Raw genomic sequence first — 22,241 nt, forward strand, 5'->3', positions numbered from 1 at the left:
ATCACTTTCCCAGAAGCCAGACCCCGGTTGATGCTGGAAGATGAACACATCCTCTAATAATTTGCCCGTTCTGTCTTTGCAGGACTGTGGGATGGAACTCAATGATGAAGATGGGCATCGCTGTTACCCACTAGACGAACATTTGCTTTGTCACTCCTGTCATCTGAAACACATAGAGAACGGCACAACCCCAGCAACTGTGTACCAGCACCACTACTAGCCAGCGTGGCTGACATCGGAAAGCTGGGACAGACGACTTGTTACATGATCTCCCTCTCCCCACACTCAGTTGATTTCCTGTGCATGTTTTTCGCCAGTCGGCAATGTTCCTGTAAAAGGATATGAGAGATTTTTTTCTGGATTCCCAGAGTTTGTATGCTTGTGAGTTCCAGCTGTATCAAACCACGTCTACTTGACCAAGAATGTGGCATGTTATGTAAACTGATTGGTTTACTTTTATGTGCCTTTTTCTGCTGTCCGGAGATTCCTCTTGGCTCATTTTGGAAGATTCTTCAGTGAAAGCAAGATTTGCTGTCATGCCTACGAACTCAGATCATGCCATGCACAATTAAAAAGCCAGAGGCTGGCTTGCCTGTCGGCCGGGCACATCCCGTCAGTCTATTGTGTTTCCTGACAAGCACATTTCATCGGATTCCCTGAAGGACATCAGTCTATTAATACCAGTTTTTAGACACTCTCTCTCTTTTTATTAATTCTTTAGGAAAAGAAAAGAAAGAGATCTGTGCAAAATGGTGCACTCAGACCTTTCAGTTAATTCCCCGAACTCTGGTATCAAGTCTGGCTGTAAAAGCACCAACTCTCCGAGCACAAACCAGGCATGCTGGCTGGCAGCTGGAGGCCAATATCCCATTTCAAACAGAACAAAAAACTGGAACAAGCTAGGCTAAACTACCGTGATGACTTGGGGCCTGGGCTTGCGTGTCAGCATGATACACAGGGGCCAGTCTGCTGTGTCAGAGTCTGAATAGCGGATCATATTTGGAAAGGAAAGGTCGGGATGCTGGAAGTGTGGACATGGGGAAATCTATCCTCATTCTTGCTTGCAGAGCTCGCTGTGGAAAAAAGCTCTCTGTACACAGACACTTGCCTGAGTTTTCCAGTTTGTCCCCAGAGCTCAACCCCCAGCCTGGCCACTCCTTTCCATGGTGTTTACCCAGCACAAAGCTATTTCATAACGGTGCTTATTTAGAGTCTGGGAACAAACTTGAGATCTTTATGAAGGCTTTGTTACACAGGGATTTAGAGTCCAGCTCCACAACCTGTACTCCGATGAGTGTGTTGGTATAAACAGATTTGCTCCCATGAATAATAACAGCTTATCTGAGCAAGGCGTTAGAGAGTTTGGGCCTTACTTTCTGTACTGCTGAGAAAGCAGAAAGGCAAATCGTTTCTCTTTTTGACTCCCCCGCTTTATAGTCAAATAAATTTGCTCCCCTAGTATGCATTACATAGATGATAGGTGTGCCTGCAGTGCATGTTCTGTAGGTACTAAAGCTGTGCAGCCCCTCGTGGACAGGTACAAAGTTTTTGTTTCAAAAAACACTCTTAATTTAAAGCCTCAGATGCAGCTGGGGATCTTAGCTACTCTTTCCAACATACTGTGTGGAAAACTAGTTAAATCCTCATGTATCTGTGCTGAAGATGTTGTTTGGTTCTGAATGATAGAGGATGGGATAACATTCTTGAAGATGTTTTTAGTGAAGAAACTACAATAAATTAGCTGAGCAGTGGTGCTGGGACTCCCAAAATGAGCCCTTGCTGAGAACCCACTATGGTTCAACCAAACCTCTTTTCCAGCAGCATGGATGTAGCTAGATAGGTGCTTGAAATTCACACCATGTAGTCAGACTGCCTGGTGTACCCACCCAAAGCAGCACAAGTGCTGCATAGCAGCAAGCTGCCTGTCTCTGCCCATGCTAATAAATACCACGGGCCTCCATTTTGAGAGGTGCAAGTTGCTGTGCTAAGTATTAAACAGAGGCACAGGCATCTGCCATAAAACAAATGGAGACCAGTGGCATGTTAGCACCCTCCTACACATCTGTATCAGCTTGCCTCGGCTGAAATGGGGGTGTCTGAAACTGCCCAAGCCTCAGGAGTTTGGTGGTTTTGGCAGGGAGTTTCATAAGGCCAACAGACCATCCAGCCTCCTGCCCCATCCAGCTGTAAGCGCCTCCACCTGTTGCTGCTGTTCTTTGGGACGGGGATGGCAGCGCGTGGCTGGAGGGCAGTCCTGTGCTGGGACTCCAGCTTTGATGGAGCTTGGCTCTGTGGCACCACTTCTCCTGGGGACGTACAGCCCCTGGGTGAGTGACCGAAAGCTCTAGGTGGGGGACTTTCCTGCTGCAGTATGCGTGGCTCTGGGGCGTATATAATATATTCAGAGGGGGTAAAATTGACCTCAAATGTGTGAACTCCCTTGAGCCTTAAATTCAGCCTCCAAATGCTGGATAGAGAAGGGATGGGAGCCAACACGAAATATAACTGGCACTGTATCCAGGCAGGATGGATTTTGGGCAGCAAAACATCCAGGGTAGATCCTGTGGTGATGCACCAGGGTGAGAGCACATCAGCTTGTGTCCTACAGCACAGCTAGGCCTGGAGCGGGGTGGGGGGGTGGTTTCAAGGTGTGGCATGATCTTTGGACAGTCTGAAGGGACTGAGGTGGGAAATAACACCAGCTGATGTTCCTGTTAAATAATTCAGATAGTCCTGGGTGGGTGGTTTCCCTCCCTGAGCTTCCACTGGCAGCGAAGGCAGCGAGATATCAAAGTAGCTTCTGGAAGTGAGCTGGAAACACCAACCTTGGTTATCTGTTTCTCTGTCTCTGAGAGACCAGCTACTATAAGGCTCATGCTTTTGCTAGCTCTCGATTTTTAGAGCAAGCCCTCATGCATGTTTTCTGGTCTTCATTTTGGAAAGATCTGAAAACACTAGTGGGACTGATACTTTGTTTTTAAGCTGCAGTTTAAACTACAGTCTCAATCTTGCAGCCTTCCCCACAACCCCAAAATAAGCAGGAAAGAAAGAGGGGGAGAAGAACAATTTTCCTTTGTGAAAAGCCTTGAGCAGCCTGTTTGTGGCAAACTGACTCACAGGAGCCCCCTTTGCGTCACCAGAAAGTTTGGCCTCTGCTCCCACACAGTGTCTTATTACTCTTGTCAGCCATCCTGTATCCCTCAGTGCTGGGGAAATGAAGGCTGCCCTACTTTCAGTTTTGAGGTCCCACATAAATTATTAAGTGCCAGTGCTCTCCTTTCCTGTATGTACGAAGAGCTAGAAATGACAATGTGAAGCTATTGGAGCGTGTGAGTTCGTGGTTTTGAAGCTAAAGCATCTACTGCATTGCCCTGCTCTCCTATGTGTGCTAACTTGCGCTGCTTTTATCTTTGGGAGTTTTAATTAATTTAAGATCATTATTATTTCTCCTAGGCTGTGGGTGTCTTGAGGCCTTGTTGATTGTCCCTGGCTTGTCCCTGTGTCTGCAGCTGCCTGACAAGTGGGTCCGAGGTGGGGAAGGCAAGGGCATCCTGCACAGAGGAGGCGTCTCCTCCTCCTGACCTCCCTCACAGCCTGCCTTCAGGCATTTCCTCCAAAGGAAAAAATGGGCAGGCAGGTAGCTCTGGAGCTCGAGGTGCCAAGCTGTGCATCCTCTGCAGAAGAATTTCAGAAAACATGTTAAATTCTGCCTGTACACATTGGGTTTTGCTGGTCATGTGAACCTTGTTGTTTTATTATTTATTAAGATGCTGAAATGTGCTATGAAAAGCTAGTCTTCTGTGCTCTTCTGACTGGTCTTAGGATAGGGGACCCTTGGAAGTCCCATTGTGCTGGTAATGAGTAACTCTAATGCAAATAGTTATTCAAGTGAATTCCCTGAAACTTGCTTTCAGGAACCAGAGCTTAATAGATTTTTTTTGTTCAGGTCATGCTCTTGAATTTCTATCGTTTAGAATACAGAAACTCATTTAAATAGGGACTTTTGCATAAAAGCCGGGGAAATGCCCCAGCTGTAGAAGAAGCAGATATTGTTGTGTAATTTAAAGTGTAAGAAATACCTGTGATCAAAGTGAATTAGGAAACTGCCCTGATGTTAAACATAGGGAACAGCAGTTTCAAACACCGTGGTGAGGAGTATTTGATGAGGTCTGTGGCTTTTCAGCTTCTGAGTTTCATTTGGGGTCTTTCAAAATGTTTTCCCAGTCTTTCAGGGTTTAAATGATTTTTTGTAGATCTTTTTACTACAAAGTGAATACCTCCTTGGTCTGGAAATGGTGGAATTTAATCAGCATCAGGTGTGCTATGGCAGCCTTGAAAGGGGGAAACTGGGCTCATAAGGGCTGGCTGTTTAAAAGAAAAGGTTGTCTTTGGCTGCTGAGAGGAAAAAGTAAATATCTTCCTGTGCTTTCTCCTTGTGCTGATTTTTAGCACTGGGCAAATATTTGGCATCCCTGAATTTCAGTATTTGGGTCTGTTGGTAAGCTCTGCTGGGACCTCCACCTCTCTCTCCCGTGAGTTCACAGCTCTGGGAAGAATTGCAGGCGCACACTTCCTAATGAATTTAGTCCTGTTTTGCACTTCCCTGGAGATTCTACCACTTTATTATTTCAGCAACAGCAAAACCTGGTCCTTGCTTAAAGGAAAATTTACGCATGCTCTCCATCCTTACTTGAACGCTTTGACCTGATCCTCCAAATTACCTGAATGTTAGCCTGCTACTGGTCGATGCAGCAGCATCTTTGTACTCTGTTGCTGTTGCTAAGAAAATCACGTGAAGGACTCCATCCGCATTGAACTTCCAAGTGCACAGGCTGTCCCACTGAAACCAATAAGGCTGCACATGTACATGAAAATCAATGTGTGTGCGTAGGTCGGTGCTGGATCAAGGGCAGAGTGATTTTATTACAGAAGAGACATACCTAAGGATAAATCAGTGGCAGTGTAAAATTTGCCTTGAAATGATCACTGAAATGGACTGCCAATTTTTTGTTCAATAAACAAAAATATGTACTAAAGCAATGGGGGTGCATGGATGAAGAAGGATGTGACTTAGAAAACACAGTAGTTGTATGGAAAAGGGGGCAGGTGATTACAGAGAGCAGGGGAAAAGGTGGCACGGAGAGGATTTGGTTTTGTTTATTGTATTCCTGGATATTTATTAGAGGGGGTATTGAGGGGTAGTGCACCTGTGTATGCTGGTCTGGACCGTGCTTCTCCCATGTTGTCCTCGGCCACGTGCTCTGTGTTTGCTTCTGGGTCAGTGTGTGCTGTCGTGTCCGTGCACATGGACATGTGGGGTGTGCTGCCTGTGAGAGACCTGCCTTTCACATCTCCGTGCCTATGCCAAGTGTTTGTAAATGCATTTTAAGCAACTTTCTGTGCATGAATGTAAGGACAAGTTGACCCAGGCTTCATTGCTGGGGAAGCATCTCTGGAGTCAGTACCCTGCGGGCAGGGAAGGGCTGTGGCTGGATACACGTCCCTTTTCCCCCATCCTCTGAGGCTCAGTGCCTAGTCACTGGGAGAAGCTGGGAGGGGACTTGCCTCTCTCATCGCACAGCATTTGTGTGTTCATTTTTCTTTTCCATTTCTGTGTTCCGTCACTCACTGGCTGCAGTGGCACTAGGTGTAACTTACTGGAGCCAACTGAGCAGACATCTTCCTGCTGTGAGCCCAGAACAACAGCCTGGAACTGCTCACCCACCCTTTTCCTAAGGAGAAGCAAAATTAAACTTTTCTGAGCAATAAAAGTCCTCACCCTCCTTTCTTCTAGGGCAGCCAGAAGCTTGTGTGGCAGTATGCATCAGTAGCCCCCTAAGACAAGATGAAGGATGGGAAGAAACTGTCCCCATGTGAAAATACATGGTGTAGAGCCTCCGAAGGCACCAACCCTTGTCCCCGCGCAGCAGGTCTGCGGTGCATGGCCAGACAGGGACCCGGGTGCTCACGTGCAGGCTGTGGCTTTCTGTATCCAAAAGGCAAACCTAGAGCCTGGTTAACAATACTGAATGGTACTAATTATTTTGTTTATGTTTCCTTCAAAGCTCAACTCCGGGAGAGAGTATTTTAGGATTTGTGCTGGTATAACTAACCTTAGCCACCTGTGAACACAGCCCTCTTTTCTTCTGTGCTGTTAAATATTTATGAAGAATGAAGGCCAGCAGTGGGAGCAAAGCTGTTGGCCTGTTGTGATTAAAGACAATATTGTAAAGCAATGCTCAGTGTCAAGTTTTTCCTAAAATTACAATGATTATAATTGCCCAGAGTCCATGGGGAGGGAGTTGTGCTGTGAAATTATGGTTTTCCAGCCTCTGCCTTCCTCCCGTCCCCGCACATCGGTGGCTGAAGCAGGGACTGGTGGGTGGAATCTCAGTGTAGTTCACTGAGGATTTCCAGTCCTTTGCCAGCAGCTGGTATTTTCTTCAGCCCCATCTGAAGCCGTCCTGGTCTGGCGTCCCTCCAGGGAGTCCCGTGTCCCAGGGTGAGCAGCTGGGGGAGGGATGTGCTACGGGCAGGAGCAGGCTCTGGTCCCAGCATGGGGGTGTTCTTTGCAATGCTGGTGGGGCTGGGTTGCTTAGAGAGATTTGGGGAGAATTTCAGTGTCTCTGGGAGCAGGTGGCCACATGGTGCCCCCACAGACTTCACTTCAGTGACTATGATGCCTCCTGTTTGCAGACAGGGTGCTGAAGTACTGCTGGCCGAGCAGCAGCACGGAGCTATCGGCGAAAATGAAGCAAATAAATAGGAGGATTACCTGTAATTATACTTTGGAGTTCCCCCTCCTCGAGGCAAGAAGCTGCCCAACACCGGGGGATGATACCCAAGGGCCAGATCCAGTGGGAGACTGACCAGTAGGTACCCCAGGTCTGCTCCACGCCAAAACCCTAAACCCCACGGCCCGGACAGGGTGCCCGGGTGGCGACCAGCCTGCCCTGCAGCGGCTGTCCCCGAGGTGGTGCCTGTGGTGGGGGCTGCCAAGGGCATGAGCCTGTAACACCGCCCAACCCCGGGGTGCCTTGGAGGCCGCTGCGCCTGGTGGACCCCCATGTTGGGCCATGAGGGTGGCCGCGCTGGGTCTGTGCAGGAGTGGGGGGGCTGCCTAGGAGCGGAGGGGGTACAGGCAGCACCCTAGGGCTTGGACAGGGGGGGGAGAAAAAAAAAGAGCAGCCGAGCCAGCCAGGAGTCGAACCTAGAATCTTCTGATCCGTAGTCAGACGCGTTATCCATTGCGCCACTGGCCCTGCTCGTTGGTCTTATGCTGCCCACAGGCACTTCACCACAGAGCTCCCGCGGGGGCGTGGCCGCCGGTCGGGGGCAGCCAATCCAACGCGGCCTCCCCGCCGAAGCCCCTCCCAGCAGCCCCTCTGGGACGTGGCTTGCCGGCCCACCGGCGCGCTGGCCAATCCCCACCGGCTTCGTCCGACGGCCTCCGCCTCTCCCGGGGCGGGGTCAGGGCGCGCCGGCTCAGCCAATCGCGGGGCCGGAGAGGCGGCCCCAGGCCCTCCCCCTTCCTCCGTGAGCTGTGCCCCGCCCTGTGGCGCTCGCTCACGCGCCCGAGGAGGAGGTTTGTCCCGCGCGGGGTCCCGTCCCGCAAGGCCGTGGGACGCGTCAGTCTGGCAGGGAGGGAGCGGCCGGGCCGGAGGGGGCCGGAGCGACGCGGAGCGCAGCCGGCGGCGGCGGCCGGAGACAGCCGGAGGGGAACGAATGGCGGCAGCGGCAGGAACGACGGCAGCGGCGGCCTACGCCAGCCTGAAGCTGTGAGTGACCCGCCGGGGGGCGGGGGGGCGCGGCTCTGTCACCTGCCGCCGCCGGCCCTGCCGGAGGGGTGGGGAGGGGCGGGCCGCTGGGGCAGCGGTCGCCTGTCCCCGCTCGTCTCGCCCTCTCCTCGTCTCGCCCTCCCCTCAGGGGCCGGCGGCGTCCCGCCGCGCTCCGGCCAGCCCTGCGGCTGGCGGCGGCTCGCTGCCTCTCTCGGCCGCCGCTGCGCGGGAGCCCCGGCGTCCCGTCCCCGCCCTGGGGCCGCCGCCGGGCTGTGCCGGGCTGGCCCCCTCTGCCTCGCTTCCTGGGTCGGCGCGACCGGCTTGGCCCGAGGCGGCGGCTGCGTGCGGCAGCCCGGGGCGAGAGGGAGGAGGAGGACTTTGGCCGGGGGTTCAGGTCCCTTTCGCCGCCCATCCGGTAGCGCGGCCGCGGGCGGGAGCGCTGCCGCCGTTCGCCCGTCCGTCTCCTTTCCCTCTCGCATACAGAGGAGGGCTCACGCGTGCGGGTCTCCTCCGGTGCCCGCCGTGTCGCGATAGACGAGCTGCGGAGCGGGGCCACCCGGGCTGCCTTCTGCTCTCCCGGTAGTGACTTTCGTAGGAACTCGGGTGCTGATGCTCGTGTGGAGCCCTAGATGTGCCCTGTTACTTGCCAGCAGAAGGTTCCTTAAGCGGGCGTACCCATCAGGCTGTTACGGCACAGTGTGGGGGGGGTTGTGGTATGGTTTCGAGGCCAGTTGATGATTTTGAACTTTTGGCGCTCTCCTGTGTAGTGTCTTCTGTGACTCTTCAAATAAACCCTTCTAACCTACTGGCGTAATTTCTTATATTAAAACAAAGGGAAAGGGGAACGTAACCCTTCGAACTTGTATGTGCCAGATGTTTGCTTGCTGCCTTTTATACAGCAAAAGAAGTTGTGTAAGCGAAACAATACAAAGTTAGAACTGAAGTGGTATTTTCATTATAAGCCCTCACGCTGGCTGGTTGAAACTTCTGAAGAAATGACTCCGAGCATGAGACTCTTCAGGGCTGTCTGAAGCCAACAGTGCAATGTCCTTGTGTGTCCTAAAGGCGTTCCCAGGCTTTCGACCTCTAAGTATTAGCTTGAAACTCTATAATTGAGTTACTGACGCCATTTTCGGGCAGCAGTATCTGAAAGTGATTTTTTTTTTTTTAAGCCTAATTCAACTGTACTTAATGTTCTGCTAAATTTCATTTGGCAGTCATCTTTTGGATTCTGAGCAAACGTACTTAGATCTTATACATCTGAATAGACAGTTTATCATGATGCTGTTAGGTGTTTAAAAATCACTGGGCTTCTTTCCTTATTTTGATTAGGTAGCTATGGGAGGGTACACAGACACTGGAGATAATTGAGTATTACTGAAGAGTAAGATGATCAGTGACAGCTGAAAGACTTATTTGGCACTTTTTGGGTAACAAGAGGAAAAAAACCACAGTATTTGTCTTTCTTTAAGGTGAACTTGTGATGTTTTTGCCTGCAGAGGAGAAAAGGCGAGTTGTATGAGTAGCCGCTGTGTGACTTTTAGTACACAGTTGTTCTTACTGTTTGGTTGTTTGTTTTTGTTTGGTTTTTTTTTTTTTTTAGTAAAAGCACCATTCTGGATACAGGCTAGTAAAGAATTCTCTCATTTAAAGTTTAATCTTAACTAAGAGTATGTTTTGATCATTTTAAACAAGACTGTTTCAAGTGCAGATTAGTATGACATGTAGTTTTATGAATTTTTTTATGAACTTGAAAACAGATTTGTTTTGTGTTCAGAGAAATGGCCTTTTTTCCTGTTATTACACCAAGCTGTGGTAATGCCTGTGGACTTTCTGCCAAGCATTTTAAGATACAGGGCCATAACTTGGGTGATGAGTCAAGCTTACTAGGTTGGCAAGGTCAAAGGAGAATGTTCTCCTGAGAAATCTAGACTAGACTTCAGTTTGGGGATTTAGTGGTAAGCGTGTTTTGGTTTTTTTTAACTGACTATTCGTTCTTACTATGAAAAGGTCAGATTCTGCAATTGTACCTCTTCTGTGTAGTTCAGTTCCTGTATGGAGGAGCTTCACTGATCGTAGTGCTCTGCAGGGTCCCACTCTGTACATGCAATCGCAGGTTCTAGCTCTGAATGCAAACCTCTCTTGTATTTCTCATGTTATCAAACCCTTTGTGCCTTGACCAGTGTCATCGGTCAACTTCAGGTGATACTGGTAAAAACACTGATGTCTCACATATGTGCTACCATTGGAACCAGCTGAGTTACACCAACAGTTACTGGGGAGAACTGCTAACTGGAAAACTGCTATCCATAGTTGTGTCATCTGTGTCACTGCCATACTTATTTAACTTCCTCTCGTAGCCTCAGGAATGAATTGTAAAATTCAAACAGCTATTGCAGGTAACAAGCTAGTGGATGGTAGTGAATCTAATGGTCCATCTAATCAATAGAAAGTGACAAAACTGCCTGCAGAATAGAGAGAATCCTGGCTGCTGTTTAGGCTCACTTAAAATTACTTTTTTTCTCTCTTTGTGACTGAGTGAAGACTGATGTTGCTGATAGCCTTCTTAGTATCCTGTGGGTCTCTGACACTAGCTGTGTTTCAAATTTAACTCCTCCTGCCCACAGTTACACCTGCATGCTTTGTGGAAGTACTTGTCAGCCATTAGTAGTTATCACACTTGAACACACTGCCTTCCACCTGTGTGTATTTGAGGAGAGGTCCAGAAGTGTATCTTGTCTTTGGCAGGGTTTTTTTTTTTGCTTCTTTTCTAAACAGTTTTCAAAATTTGGATAATACTTCTATGAAGAACAGCTACACATCCCTTTTTCCTGCTTAATCTAAGTGGCTGTCACAGTGAAGCTCAGGGGTACTGGTTGAAGAGAGCATTAACTTAGGCAATAAATTATTTGTCATCTGAAGTAAAACTTACCTGGAAATAGTCATTATAAAGCTATGCCTTTAATACATGCCTTTTTTGTTTTTAAATGGTATTTCCATTAGTGGCTTTTTTAATCCTGGGATTATACTCCCTTTCTTCTGTCTGCAACAACTACGGCTCCATGGGAGATGCTCCAGTTCCTTGAGCTGTTTCTGCTTGAGGAGTAATACTTACTGTAGATGTATAATTAGCACACCTGCTCACCTAGAAAATCTGGAACCTCTGGAGTGTTGAAACCATCAGAGTGTTAGCGCTGTTACTTAACACGCTGCTGGGACTCTGCATATAATAGTAACGTCTTTCCTATATACCACTGTGGACCACTTTGGTATCCTGAGTACAGCAAATGCATTGGTGGGTGGTACAGGATGTGCTTTTGGCTTGCTTTATTTCAGTATTTAGAGGCTGACATCAAAGAGTTTCCTGCATTAGAGCAATGTTAAGTATTTATGGTGAAATAATCAATTACTGAAGTAGGGGTTTGGCTGTGGAGGCCTAGAAGGCTTAAGTGCTATTGAGTGAAGTACTATCTTTAGTTGCCATTAGAGCGTGATGGGTCCTCTTTCATGCTGTATCTGAACACAAAAATATTCTTATCTGTGAGATCAACCCAATTAAAGTGGGGGATGCAAACTCTGCATCATCTTCATGATATACAGCACTGCTTTGTAACTAATGAAGTGAAACTTCACAACAAATACACAAATAAAAAACCCCTGTCTCGCTTAACTGTAAATGAAACCAACTTTACACTTGGTGTAAGCAAGCAGCAGTTTGGGTTGCTTGATTTTTCTGTTATGTTGGGGATCAATGCTTTTTTTTTTTTTCCTCAACTTTGAATGGTAGGAAGTAAATCCGAGTGAGTTGCTTTATGTCTTGGCAGCAATCCACACAGTTTATTGGAGAATATTTTCAAAATGAGACCCAAGTCACCTTTAGTAATATTTATTTAAAACATGAATTTCGTGGTTGCAGTTTTTCAATACCTTTTCTTCTCTTGAGTATCATGAATTACACTATCGATGTCAAATATCTCCATTTATGACTCCCTTTGTTCTTTAGCAACACAGAAAAATACTCCATGATAATGGTGGTCAGGGTGGTTTTTGTATTAAAAAAATAACTAAATGGGAAGAACTCAAATTTTGTGAAGATTTTATGTGTTGTTAAGATGTAATGGAAGCAAGATATTGCTGTTAGGAGTTATTAATGTTTTGGATGGTTGTAGGCAGGAATGACAGCATAGCCAAGAAGGCTCTTCTCCAGCTGTGCTGTGGCTGTGCTGCAGTGTCAAATATGAAGGTCATACAAAAGCAGAATAAGGCCTGGTGTATGAAAACTAGTTTCAAAACTAACTGTCGACATTATGGGCTTCTAGAAAATACTTTTTTCTTTATTATTTTTGATAGCGCTTAGACTTTGATCCATTCCTTATTTTGTTATAAGAATAGAATGAATCTGACTGCAGATTCCTAGTCATTGTGAATGATCTTTCTTTCAGCACTTAATATCTCCTTCTCAGATCAGTAAAATAAGCATGTGTGTTATCTCTCTAAACTTGTGATAGACATACAGACTTGGTTCTTAATAAAGTCTCTGGAAAAACACCGTTCTTGCATGCAGTGTTCATCAGCTTCCTTCCTGAAAGAGAAGTGAGAGGCAATCATCTTGGTTATAGCAATCTTCTTATTGAAAAAGTCATCTAAATGAGAGTGAGACTACTAGTCTAGTTCTGGTAATTGCTAAGTTTGTAAATCAGCATTTGGGCTGAAACTTCTTTGAGTCCTGGCTTCTTTTGCAACTGTATTTTAGAAAACTTTCAACTATTTACTACAAATGAAGCAAGGACTAAGTGAATCATCTTTCTGTTAAAAACTTTGAGGACCACTAATTCTCCCACTTCTAAAGCAAGGTTTTAACACTTTGCAGGACATTAGGCTTTTCAGTTTGTGTCCTGCAGTTGTATTTTAGGTGGTTTTTAAACGGTGATCCCAAAGAGGAGTATTTAAGTTCTCTCAACTTCATACTAGCAACTTGATTTCCCTCCCCCTCCCCCAAAAGACCTCCAAACCAAAAGCACCCAAAGCTCCAAAACAGTCAGTGACAAAACTGTTCCAGTGTGCTGCAAGGTGCTGAAGCCTAGAGCCTCTTTGGTCCATTGAACTGAAACAGAGATCACTTGTCTTGAGTTCTCCATGATGCTTTTGTCACCAAATCTGGTCTTGGAGAGGGCTATGGGAAGGAAGATTTTAATTGCAAGGTTTTCTTTTTTGTTTTTGCATTGAGGGTAAAATATAGTTTAAGTAAATTTAGAAATTTACAGGCATTGTGTAAGAGGAGATAAAGGTGATAAAATAACTATTAAAAGGGCAATGTTAGTGGCATGAGACAAAATACGAGCTAGGATTTGAGAGAGAGAGAAATGCTGAGGGCTGGTCTTGTGAAGCAGGGCATATGACACATATTGAGAGACCAGGCATAATTTGCACAAGCAGCTTTAATTCTCTCATTTTTCCTAACTCGTGAGTGATGAGAGTAAGATTTCGTGTTCTTCAGGGGGAAAAAATATTGAGTGTAGTAATAAGAAAATTTGACTATATGACAGATGTTCTACACCTGTAAGATATTTCTCAGTTGTTTGAAAAGGGGCTTTAATATGTGAGTGAATCTTAGCGTTGAGACTATAGTACAGTCATGACCATGTTGCACTTTGTAATTTAAAGAACAGCTTTTAAAAATACTGATCATGGATAGAAATGCTCAGCTGTGCTCTGTACAGTCAGTGTAGGTGTCTTGTTTATGTTGTGTTCTTCATACAGAGTATTCAAAAACTGTAACTGTCGTTCTCACTACTTTGGACACTATTTTACAACCTGCTATGTTAAAAGATTTTTTTCAACTTATTTGGCTTAAGATAGTCAGATGAGTAAGAGTGCATAAGCATCTGTGTTAAAAGCATAACAGGCCCAACATTAAACTTTTCTGTGTCTTTCCCCAGCTTTTTTAGCTGGAGTCTTGTGTGTCAGCTGGCCTCCTGGATAAATCTGACTGTTCAACTAAACTAACAGAAGTTAACTGCAGCATTTTCTTGTGGAAAAAAATGCCTACTACTAGCAATAGGTTTCTGACTGCACCTTAAACAGTGTATCCTGACTTATTTTTAAAATCTTTAACAAATTGAGGGCTTATAAAAGTCCTTAAGCTTGTCTTGCTGTTCTGTGTAAGCTTGTTTGCTCTTCACCGTAAGAATGGTTCCCATTATTGCTATGAAACCCCCTTAAAAAGCCAAGGGTGCACATGTGCCCTTCACCAAAACCAGAACAAAAACTGCAAAGAGGAGGGTCTAAGGCTTCAGTGTTCAATGAACTGTACGTTTGGATTTCTTACTCTGATTTTTTATTTCAAAGATAAAGCTTTCATACACGTACATGAAAGATTAAGAAGGCTCATTTACAAAGGAATACTGTTGATGTGTTTCCCAATTTAGGACCTATAGACTAATTTTCCTTTAAAGATGTTAAATTGCCTCAAGAACAGTTAATTTACTGATTGCTTTACACTTTGTGTTATGTTGTTGTGGGGTTTTTTTCCAGTTTTTGGTCTCCTCTGGCTTTCCTCTAATTGCCCAGAGAAGTTGTAGAATCGTCATCCTTGGGGAGGGTCAAAAACACACCCTAAGAAACAGGGTTTAACTCTGAAGTTGGCCCTGCTTTTAGCGGGTGGAAGTTGGGGTGTTAGACACATTTAAAGAGGTTTAGAAGACCTCTTTCAAAGGGCTCTTCTGATCTAGATTAGGATTCTGATTCAGCTTTCTGAAGGATTAAAAAAAACAAACCCAAAAGATATGAAGAAATGCAAGATCTATTTATGGAGAAGGAGCCTAAAAATATCTGTCCTGTAGAATAAGTTTCCAGAACAAGATGTTTAAAACTCTGACTCCTGATCTTGTCAGGCCTTAAACTAAGGAAAATCATTGAGAGTTAAGAATACTGGTTCAAGAGGTGGGGGCAGTGTTTGTTTGTGTAGCATTTTCTGTATACAACTACAAGTCATTTCTGTGTAACTCTTGTGCAATATATCACATCTGGCTTCTGGCAAGTATCTCAACAGGTGTATTTTTAAGGAATGTTTATGAAAATTATGTTAATTTTTATGGCCAGCGTTGTACTACATGCAGTTTTTCTGAAGAGAAAGATAGCCGTGAGTTTCAATCAGGACATCAGTGCGTGATTTGTCTGGTGTGTCTGATGAGGATACAGGTTACCCTGTGCATGTCACACAGACCTGACTAATAAATCTGGGGAACAGTAATATTGAGACACCTGCTTCAATGAACTAGTGTGCCACTCTAATTTTTCCATTTTTTTCCTGTGTTGTTTCCAGAAGATACAATAACACACTAATGTGAAATGGGTGTTTTTATCACTGGACATTATTTTTGTGTTTACTAGACTTGCATCAGGGATGTGGTACTTAAGCTGCTGATACACTAAAAAGCGTTTGGTTCAAAAGCTTCTAATTTTGAAGTTTGGTTTTGGCTTATCAGACTTCTATGTGTCGTAGTTCAAGCTTACATGAATTAGGGGACCACTGTGTACACAAACTCACTTTCATGTCTTTAACTTCCAGTAATAAGCAAGAATTAAGATTAAGCAGTGGATTTTGCAATAACTGAGTAGCTTGACTTGCTTTTTTTTTTTTTTTTGTGCTGTCAGTATCAGTGGCTGTTGGGAAGTAATCCAGTGAGAATTTTTGGGTTTTGAAGCTGAAACAAGGTTTAAAATTGCTTGCTCTGTCTTCAGGTGATGAAAAATAAGCAAGCCCAAAGTAAGTGTTACTAAACAAATTCCTTTTTCCCTATCCATTCTCTTAAAGGCACATAACACCAGAGAAGTTCTACGTCGAAGCTTGTGATGATGGAGCAGATGATGTGCTTGCTATTGATAGAGTCTCCACGGAAGTCACTCTTACAGGTACTCTCCTCGCCAGTATTTCTTAGTATAGGCTTCTTTGTCCTTTTTGTTGTTTCTTTGCACTCCCAGAAGATCTTCAGAACTTTAAACTGATACTAGGAAAATTGTTTTTATCTTTAGTTGCTGTTTTAAAATAGTGCTTTGTATTCTCTTCTGCAAAGAACTTGCTTTGAAATGCTTTTTTGCTGTAGGTAACCAGGGTGATAGTGCTTGCCTCTTTTTGGTAAGACTGCTCATCACAACTCATCCAAGCTAGTTGGGATTGCTGCTACAAGTCCAAGATCAAACATGGGAAGCGTTGAACACTGGGCTTCTGCAGCTTTTGCTGAATTGTCTCAGCGCTTTTATATAATACTGAAACCTGAATTTTCATAAAGCCTCTAGAAACAGTAGAAAACCCTCAATGTAGATTTAGTCCTGTGTTGCAAATCTGGATTCAAATATCAGTGCAAGTAGTCTTAAGCATGCTGATGCTGACATCTTCCGAATATTAGTTTAAATTTTTTTAAGAATATGAAACTTAATACATAAAAAAAATCAAAGAGCTTGCATTAAATGACAACATGGAATGAAGGCAATGGGTGACTTCCCTTCTGATACTTCAGGAGTTTGTACCACAGTATTACTAATGTCTAAACAGACAGAAATGCTACAGTAATATTAATATAAAAGCAGTCATTTGCTTTCTTTTATTAGGCCTCTTGCATACTTCATGTAAGAGCAGTGTGTCCATCCCACTGATACTTTCAGTGTTGTAGTATAATATTTCAATTTCTCCTTCAAAACTGTAAATATAGCTGTTTCGAGTCTTTTATTAGTATATACCTGTTCTCATTACTGGTGTTTTATCAGATGAACTTGCGAGGTGTTTAAAGCAAAGGAAAATTCAAGCACTACCTTTATCTTTCTCCAAGCTCTGGGAAAATGCCTAACTCTGGTGTGGGTGTAGCAGTCTTTGTTGGGTGGGGTTTTTTTAAACTTCTCTAATATCCCTTCTGTTATTCTGAAAATATGGGTAGATGAAAGTTTAACAGGCTAAGACTTCTAATTGATATTTGGATACCTTTTGGATCTCTTGGTATGTTGTTTGGAATACTGTATCCCTTGCTATAATCTATGCTTCTGTTTGTTGTTTTGCAGAGATAGACCAAAAAGTAAACTAGGTCTCCTGAAATGGAAATAGACTGAGGCTTAGAAGAAGCAGTCAGAAGTGGGAGGCACAGGCATTTACAGTTTGTTCTTGATGCCTTGATGGCTTCAAAACAAAAAGCTTCTGGAAGCTGGCATGACTCTGTTATTGAGGAGTTTACTTGCTATACTACCATGTGAATGAGCTTGAACATATTCAGTTGACTGACTATTTTGATTAAACATGATATATTGATTAGAATGGTTCCACATCCTCCTTCCCTGCCCCCCATCAGGCCTTGAAATTCTGATGCATTGCATCTTAAGACTAGTAAAACTTGAGATTTGACCAAAAAGCTTTGACAAGCCTAGTTTAATATTTTTCTGAAATAATCAGAAAGAAGCAGTCTGAAATTTTGATGGTTTTCTTTTGCTTTTCAGTTAAGAAAGATGTTCCCCCTTCAGCTGTTACAAGACCTATATATGGTATTTTGGGAACAATCCGCTTGGTGGCAGGTAAGGAAAACAGAACTGTACTTTTTAAAGATACTTTGGCAAAATGTATTGCTAAAAAAAGCTTTAAAGACAAAAATAGTATTTGCAAGTATCTGAGGTTACACTGTCATCAGTATAATGGGCTTTCCTTGTGCCTGCTGTAGGATGGAGGTATCCAAATATAGTTTGTTAATGTTCATGTACCTCTTAAACCTGTGGCTGCCCTAAAGGTAGGGTTAACTGACAGCTTGTTGAGTTTTAAGGAATACATTTCAAATGCATGCAAAGACCTTCATCTGCTTACTCTTCCTAACTGTTTTAATCTTAGCTGCAGGATTTGTTACAACAGTCTAATATTGGGTGGCGAAGTTTGGCTTTAAATCAATCTTGGAAATCAATAATCTTGGTACATAACTGAGAGTGACGGGGTGGTAGACAAGTGGATGCAGTTCAAGTAATATGTTCCAACTATCCTACAAATACAAACAAAATTCAACATTAAAAGAAAAAGGACAGACTGAAGCAACTCTAAATTGAGGGAATTGTAGGCTAAGGTAAGATAAGCTGTCTGCTTCTTCTAAGTATCTCAGTGGTTTCCAGATCTAAACAGTCTCTGCCACAAATAAACCTGATGCACAATGTCTAAACTTTCAGGAAAGTAAGTGTTGCTATTCAAAAGATCTTTTTTGTGTGTGTAGCCTTTATTAAAGGTTGAGACTAAGGTTGTCTGAAAAATGATGTAATAAGGAGCATGCATACTGAATAGAAGTCTCCATACGTAGAAAGGATTTAGGTTCATCCACTGCAGTATTCTCAACAAAAGCAAAATATTATTGTGTTAAATACAGTAACTTCTGACAGAATCTTAAACTACTGAACTTTATATGCTCATATTCTAAAGAAGTGTGGATCTTGCAGAGTAAGATCAATGTCATGGACACCTGTGTCTTAAGGTACTTGACAAACCCTGACTGTTTGAAAACTGAGCTGCCCCAAAGAGGAATTTTCACAACTTACAGGCTCGGTAATGACTTCCGTTAATCTGACTGAATATTATATAAAATATAGAAGTGTGTAGCTTCTTTTAATAGCCTGTTTTTTTTCTTTTCACCCCACAAAGCTTTACACTGATTGTTATACAGCTGTCGAATTAAAGGTGGTATCAGTTAAAGTAAATGTTTAGCTAAATGCTGTTAGGTAGTTTACTGTTATCTGTTAACTGTAATACTGGTTTCCTGTCTAGCAATGCAGCATCTTTAACAAGCATATTCTTTGCATGTTACAGTATTAAGGGGGAAAAAATGGCTGAATTAATATCTGAAGCTCTGAAATCTCAAACAGAAGGTTGCACATTCAAATAAGAAAAGACAACAGTGAAAATTCTTGTCAGATTAAATATATCTGTGCAGCATCTTTGTGGCATAGTTGTGGATGTAGTGTGCTGGTTTTATAAGGTATCTGGATGCTTCTGACATACTAACCAAAAGCAGTACTTGTAACTTGAGATGAAAACATGCTAAAGCATTCTTAAGTGCTTGAATATTCCACCCAAATAAAAGGTATAACACTAGAGCTGTGGAGGTGAAAAAAAGTGAGTCTGGTACCAGTTCTTTGACTAACTATATAGACTAGATGCCTGATATAATAATTCACCTGTCCATAAAACTTGGTGTGTATCTAGGTATAATCGTAAATACAAATAATGAGTAAACTTAGTGCACACATTGTGAATTGTTTCTGCTCTTTAAATAATTTAGTACCAAAATGTACTAGATTTGTTATTCTGTGCTTCTGCATGGCCTGCTCATTGTTTTTCTCTATTGAAGTTGTAAGTAAGCATTTAGTGGATATAAGATACAGATGATGGGACATTTTTATCCAATTTAGTAAAGGAACTGTTTTTCTTCAAAAACAAGACGGTGCTGAAATACAGGCTTAAAAATAAGGCTATGTTTTGTTTACCAACAAGTATAAATTAATTGCTTTGGGTGAACTGTCATGATTATGTTTTTTTGCTTTGTTACTTATGCAACCAGGAAAACAGCAAACTTCCCATCTTAAATTATTAGAAGAAGCTCTCTTTGCTCCATTTTGAACCTGTTAGAATAATTTTTTGTTGTTGTTGAGATTAATAAGCTTTGGATTCTGAAGGATGCTGCCTTTTGTGTATTTCAGACATGCTTTGTGCTTTCCAAACCACATTTGAGACCATTTGGCCTTTTGCTGCATTTGCAAGCCTAAAGACTTTCAGACTGTCTCTGGTCTGAAGTAAGAGTAGCTGACACTTATCTTGTCCATTTTTCTAAAATTCCTTAAACTTAATAAGTAGCTCAAGATCTGTGAGCACAGAGAATTGAGTAGCTTAGCAAGTGCATTTTGCTTCTTTCTGGTCCAGCCTCTTACTGTTAAGAACATGAAGTCCTAGGTGTAACTTGAAGAAACCTCACTTTCCTATTGGTTTCAGTTTCTAATACATTTATCGGCTGCTTTTCTTAATAGGTGCATCTGCTTTTGTTTTTTTTTTTTTAACTTTTTCTGTTTTACAGGCACATATCTTATTGTAATAACAAAAAAGAAAAAAGTGGGTGAGATTTTCAGTCATGCAATCTGGAAAGCAACAGACTTTGACATCCTCTCCTACAAAAAGACCATGCTGCACTTAACTGATATTCAGGTATGTGGATTGATTAGGGGAGTGTGGGGGAATGTTATATTAATGTCCATTGCCACAGGACCTGCTTTGATGAAACTATGGAAAATCCTTTCTAAGCTCTTTAAACTATACTTTTTTCTTTGATTTGTTCAGGCTACTATAATTGATGTAATATTTGGGGTAGATGTATCTAAAGTTATGTAATTCAAGATAACAAACTCACATTATGCAACTTAGAATATCATCCCTGGAGTTTGAGCTGCATATTGTGCATTTTTTCCAGTTTTAAGATGGTACACTCTTAACGTCTTTCTGACGGCTTTACTATTCTGTTAGCCCCTACAATAAGCTGCCTTGATGTCATCTCATTATCTGTCTTGCTTAATTTATGGAGTTGTTCAATTACATAATTACCCAGCAGGAAAGAATTGATGATTTTTTTTGAGGGAGGGAAAGTTATGAAGATTTTTTTAAAAAACAGATAAGTTGGTTGATAAAGAGTAGATAAGGGTGTCTAACCAATGGAGCTGAAAGGGAATCTGATCCCCTTTCAGGAAAGGAATGAGGTTAACCAAAACTTGAGCCAGAACACAGATCAGCTTTGGGGTAATCTTGACAGTAAATTATATCCTTTCTTTTATATCCTATATATCCTATCTGTTTTATGTTTTTGACTGAATGGTTTTCAGGGAAACTAATGGCTTCCTTTTTGATTGAAGATGCTAATACTAGTTTACTGTCAGTAGCTATCTACCTCATAGGAATACTGTTCCCTGCAGAATTTGCTTGCAGTGTGCTAGTTGTAAATTATCAGTGAACTGGTATAAAAATTACAATCTCATGTATGGTAATCTCTGGATGATGTCATGTGTTGCTAGAGCACTAGCAAAGTTCATATCATCACTTCAAAAAGTAGTGGTATCTTAGAAAGATAATGGTCATAAATGAGAGCTGCTCAGTCCTTTTTTTCTCATTTCAACAGTTGCAGGACAATAAAGTATTTTTATCAATGCTTAATCATGTCTTAAGTGTGGATGGATTTTACTTCTCAACAACGTATGACCTAACACACACTCTGCAACGGTTAGCGAACACAAGCCCAGAATTCCAGGAAATGAGCCTTCTAGAGAGGGTAAGGATTTAGTTTTGCTGAGTCTCCGTGTCTCAGACGTTGTCACAGTTCTGTGTGGCTTAAGTTTACTTTATGCAGCTGATGTTTAAATTATGTTAAACTCTCACAAACTAAAGGAAACTTTACATAAAGTAGAGGATGACATTGCTGAAATCAATGGTCCCCTTACACTTGATCTTAAACCTTCTTTGTTTTTTAACAGTGAATTAGTATGCTAAATGGCAGAAGATACTGTTAAGGCATTTATGGTCCTCTGTTAAACTAAAAATGGCTTTACTATTTTCATCGTTAATTTAAACTAGTGAAACAGATTTACATGTTGCTTAGATGCAAATTCTTATAATTGAACTAGCAAAAAATAGCACTGCGTTGCTAAACTAACTAGACTATATCTGTGATCTTTTTAATTGAGTTGTACTGGGGTAGTTCTCTGGAGTAAGAAGCTGACAGCAAGAGGTAAAAGGAGCAAGCGTGCAGGGTATTCTGACTCAGGTTACAGCTGAGTTTACTTCGTAGGATGCTGAACAAGGGTGGAAATTGCTGGTCTGTAATTCTTCAGTACACAAGTTTGTTCAGCACTGCAGCATTTCATCGAAACTGCAGCTGAGCATACTAGTCCACCCTTCCTTGAGTCTCATAGCTTGTGAGCAACATGAAGTTCTAGAAATCTGTTCCAATTTGATGTCAGATTTCTAGATCAGGCAGTTAGAAGTACTTTCTGCAGTCTGCTTCAAATGGACTTCTAAAAATCAAAATAAAAAGTGTTGCCTCTGGTTTTAATATTGAAGACTTACAATTACAACGAGAAGGAACTAAGCAGGAAAACTGAAAGAAAGCGAGTCAGTTCTCTGACCTAGAATCAGAGGGGGAAAAAAAAAACCAAACAAAGTGGAATAAATGGCACTTGACTTTGCATTCTCTTCCAGGATAATGTGGAACAGAACTGTGGGTTGGCCTTGGAATGTTGTATTCTGTCTAAACTACACCCATTCCTTATGTTTGAAGCATGAAATTAATATGCTGCTCCTGTCTTAAAGAAAACAGAATCACGCAGCCAAATGCAATTTGAGCTTGAAATTCTATTGTGCTTCCAGAATTTCAGAATCCTTAGTCTAGTAACTTACTATACTGCAGCATAAAC

General features: G+C 42.7%; 2 protein-coding genes and 1 non-coding gene across 4 annotated transcripts in view; 2 read left to right on the plus strand and 1 right to left on the minus strand.

The window, feature by feature from the left end:
* LIMD1 (LIM domain containing 1) overlaps nucleotides 1-6,227 on the plus strand; it is a 34,752-nt gene extending 28,525 nt beyond the window's left edge. For both annotated transcript variants that reach the window (XM_074900699.1, XM_074900700.1), the window contains one exon: nucleotides 83-6,227. In XM_074900699.1, the coding sequence (XP_074756800.1) occupies nucleotides 83-220 (138 nt within the window). In that variant the 3' untranslated portion in view covers nucleotides 221-6,227. The remainder of the gene's footprint in view (nucleotides 1-82) is intronic.
* A 962-nt stretch (nucleotides 6,228-7,189) lies between these two features.
* Nucleotides 7,190-7,262, minus strand: TRNAR-ACG (transfer RNA arginine (anticodon ACG)). Its single transcript has one exon. It is a non-coding gene; the product is annotated as a tRNA-Arg (tRNA).
* A 319-nt stretch (nucleotides 7,263-7,581) lies between these two features.
* SACM1L (SAC1 like phosphatidylinositide phosphatase) overlaps nucleotides 7,582-22,241 on the plus strand; it is a 30,750-nt gene continuing 16,090 nt past the window's right edge. The window contains exons 1-5 of the mRNA XM_074900701.1: nucleotides 7,582-7,778; nucleotides 15,595-15,692; nucleotides 17,262-17,336; nucleotides 19,862-19,989; nucleotides 20,951-21,100. Coding sequence (XP_074756802.1) covers nucleotides 7,726-7,778; nucleotides 15,595-15,692; nucleotides 17,262-17,336; nucleotides 19,862-19,989; nucleotides 20,951-21,100 — 504 coding nt within the window. The 5' untranslated portion in view covers nucleotides 7,582-7,725. The remainder of the gene's footprint in view (nucleotides 7,779-15,594; nucleotides 15,693-17,261; nucleotides 17,337-19,861; nucleotides 19,990-20,950; nucleotides 21,101-22,241) is intronic.

Source organism: Athene noctua, chromosome 2 (genome assembly GCF_965140245.1).
Source record: "Athene noctua chromosome 2, bAthNoc1.hap1.1, whole genome shotgun sequence".
Taxonomy (NCBI): domain Eukaryota; kingdom Metazoa; phylum Chordata; class Aves; order Strigiformes; family Strigidae; genus Athene; species Athene noctua.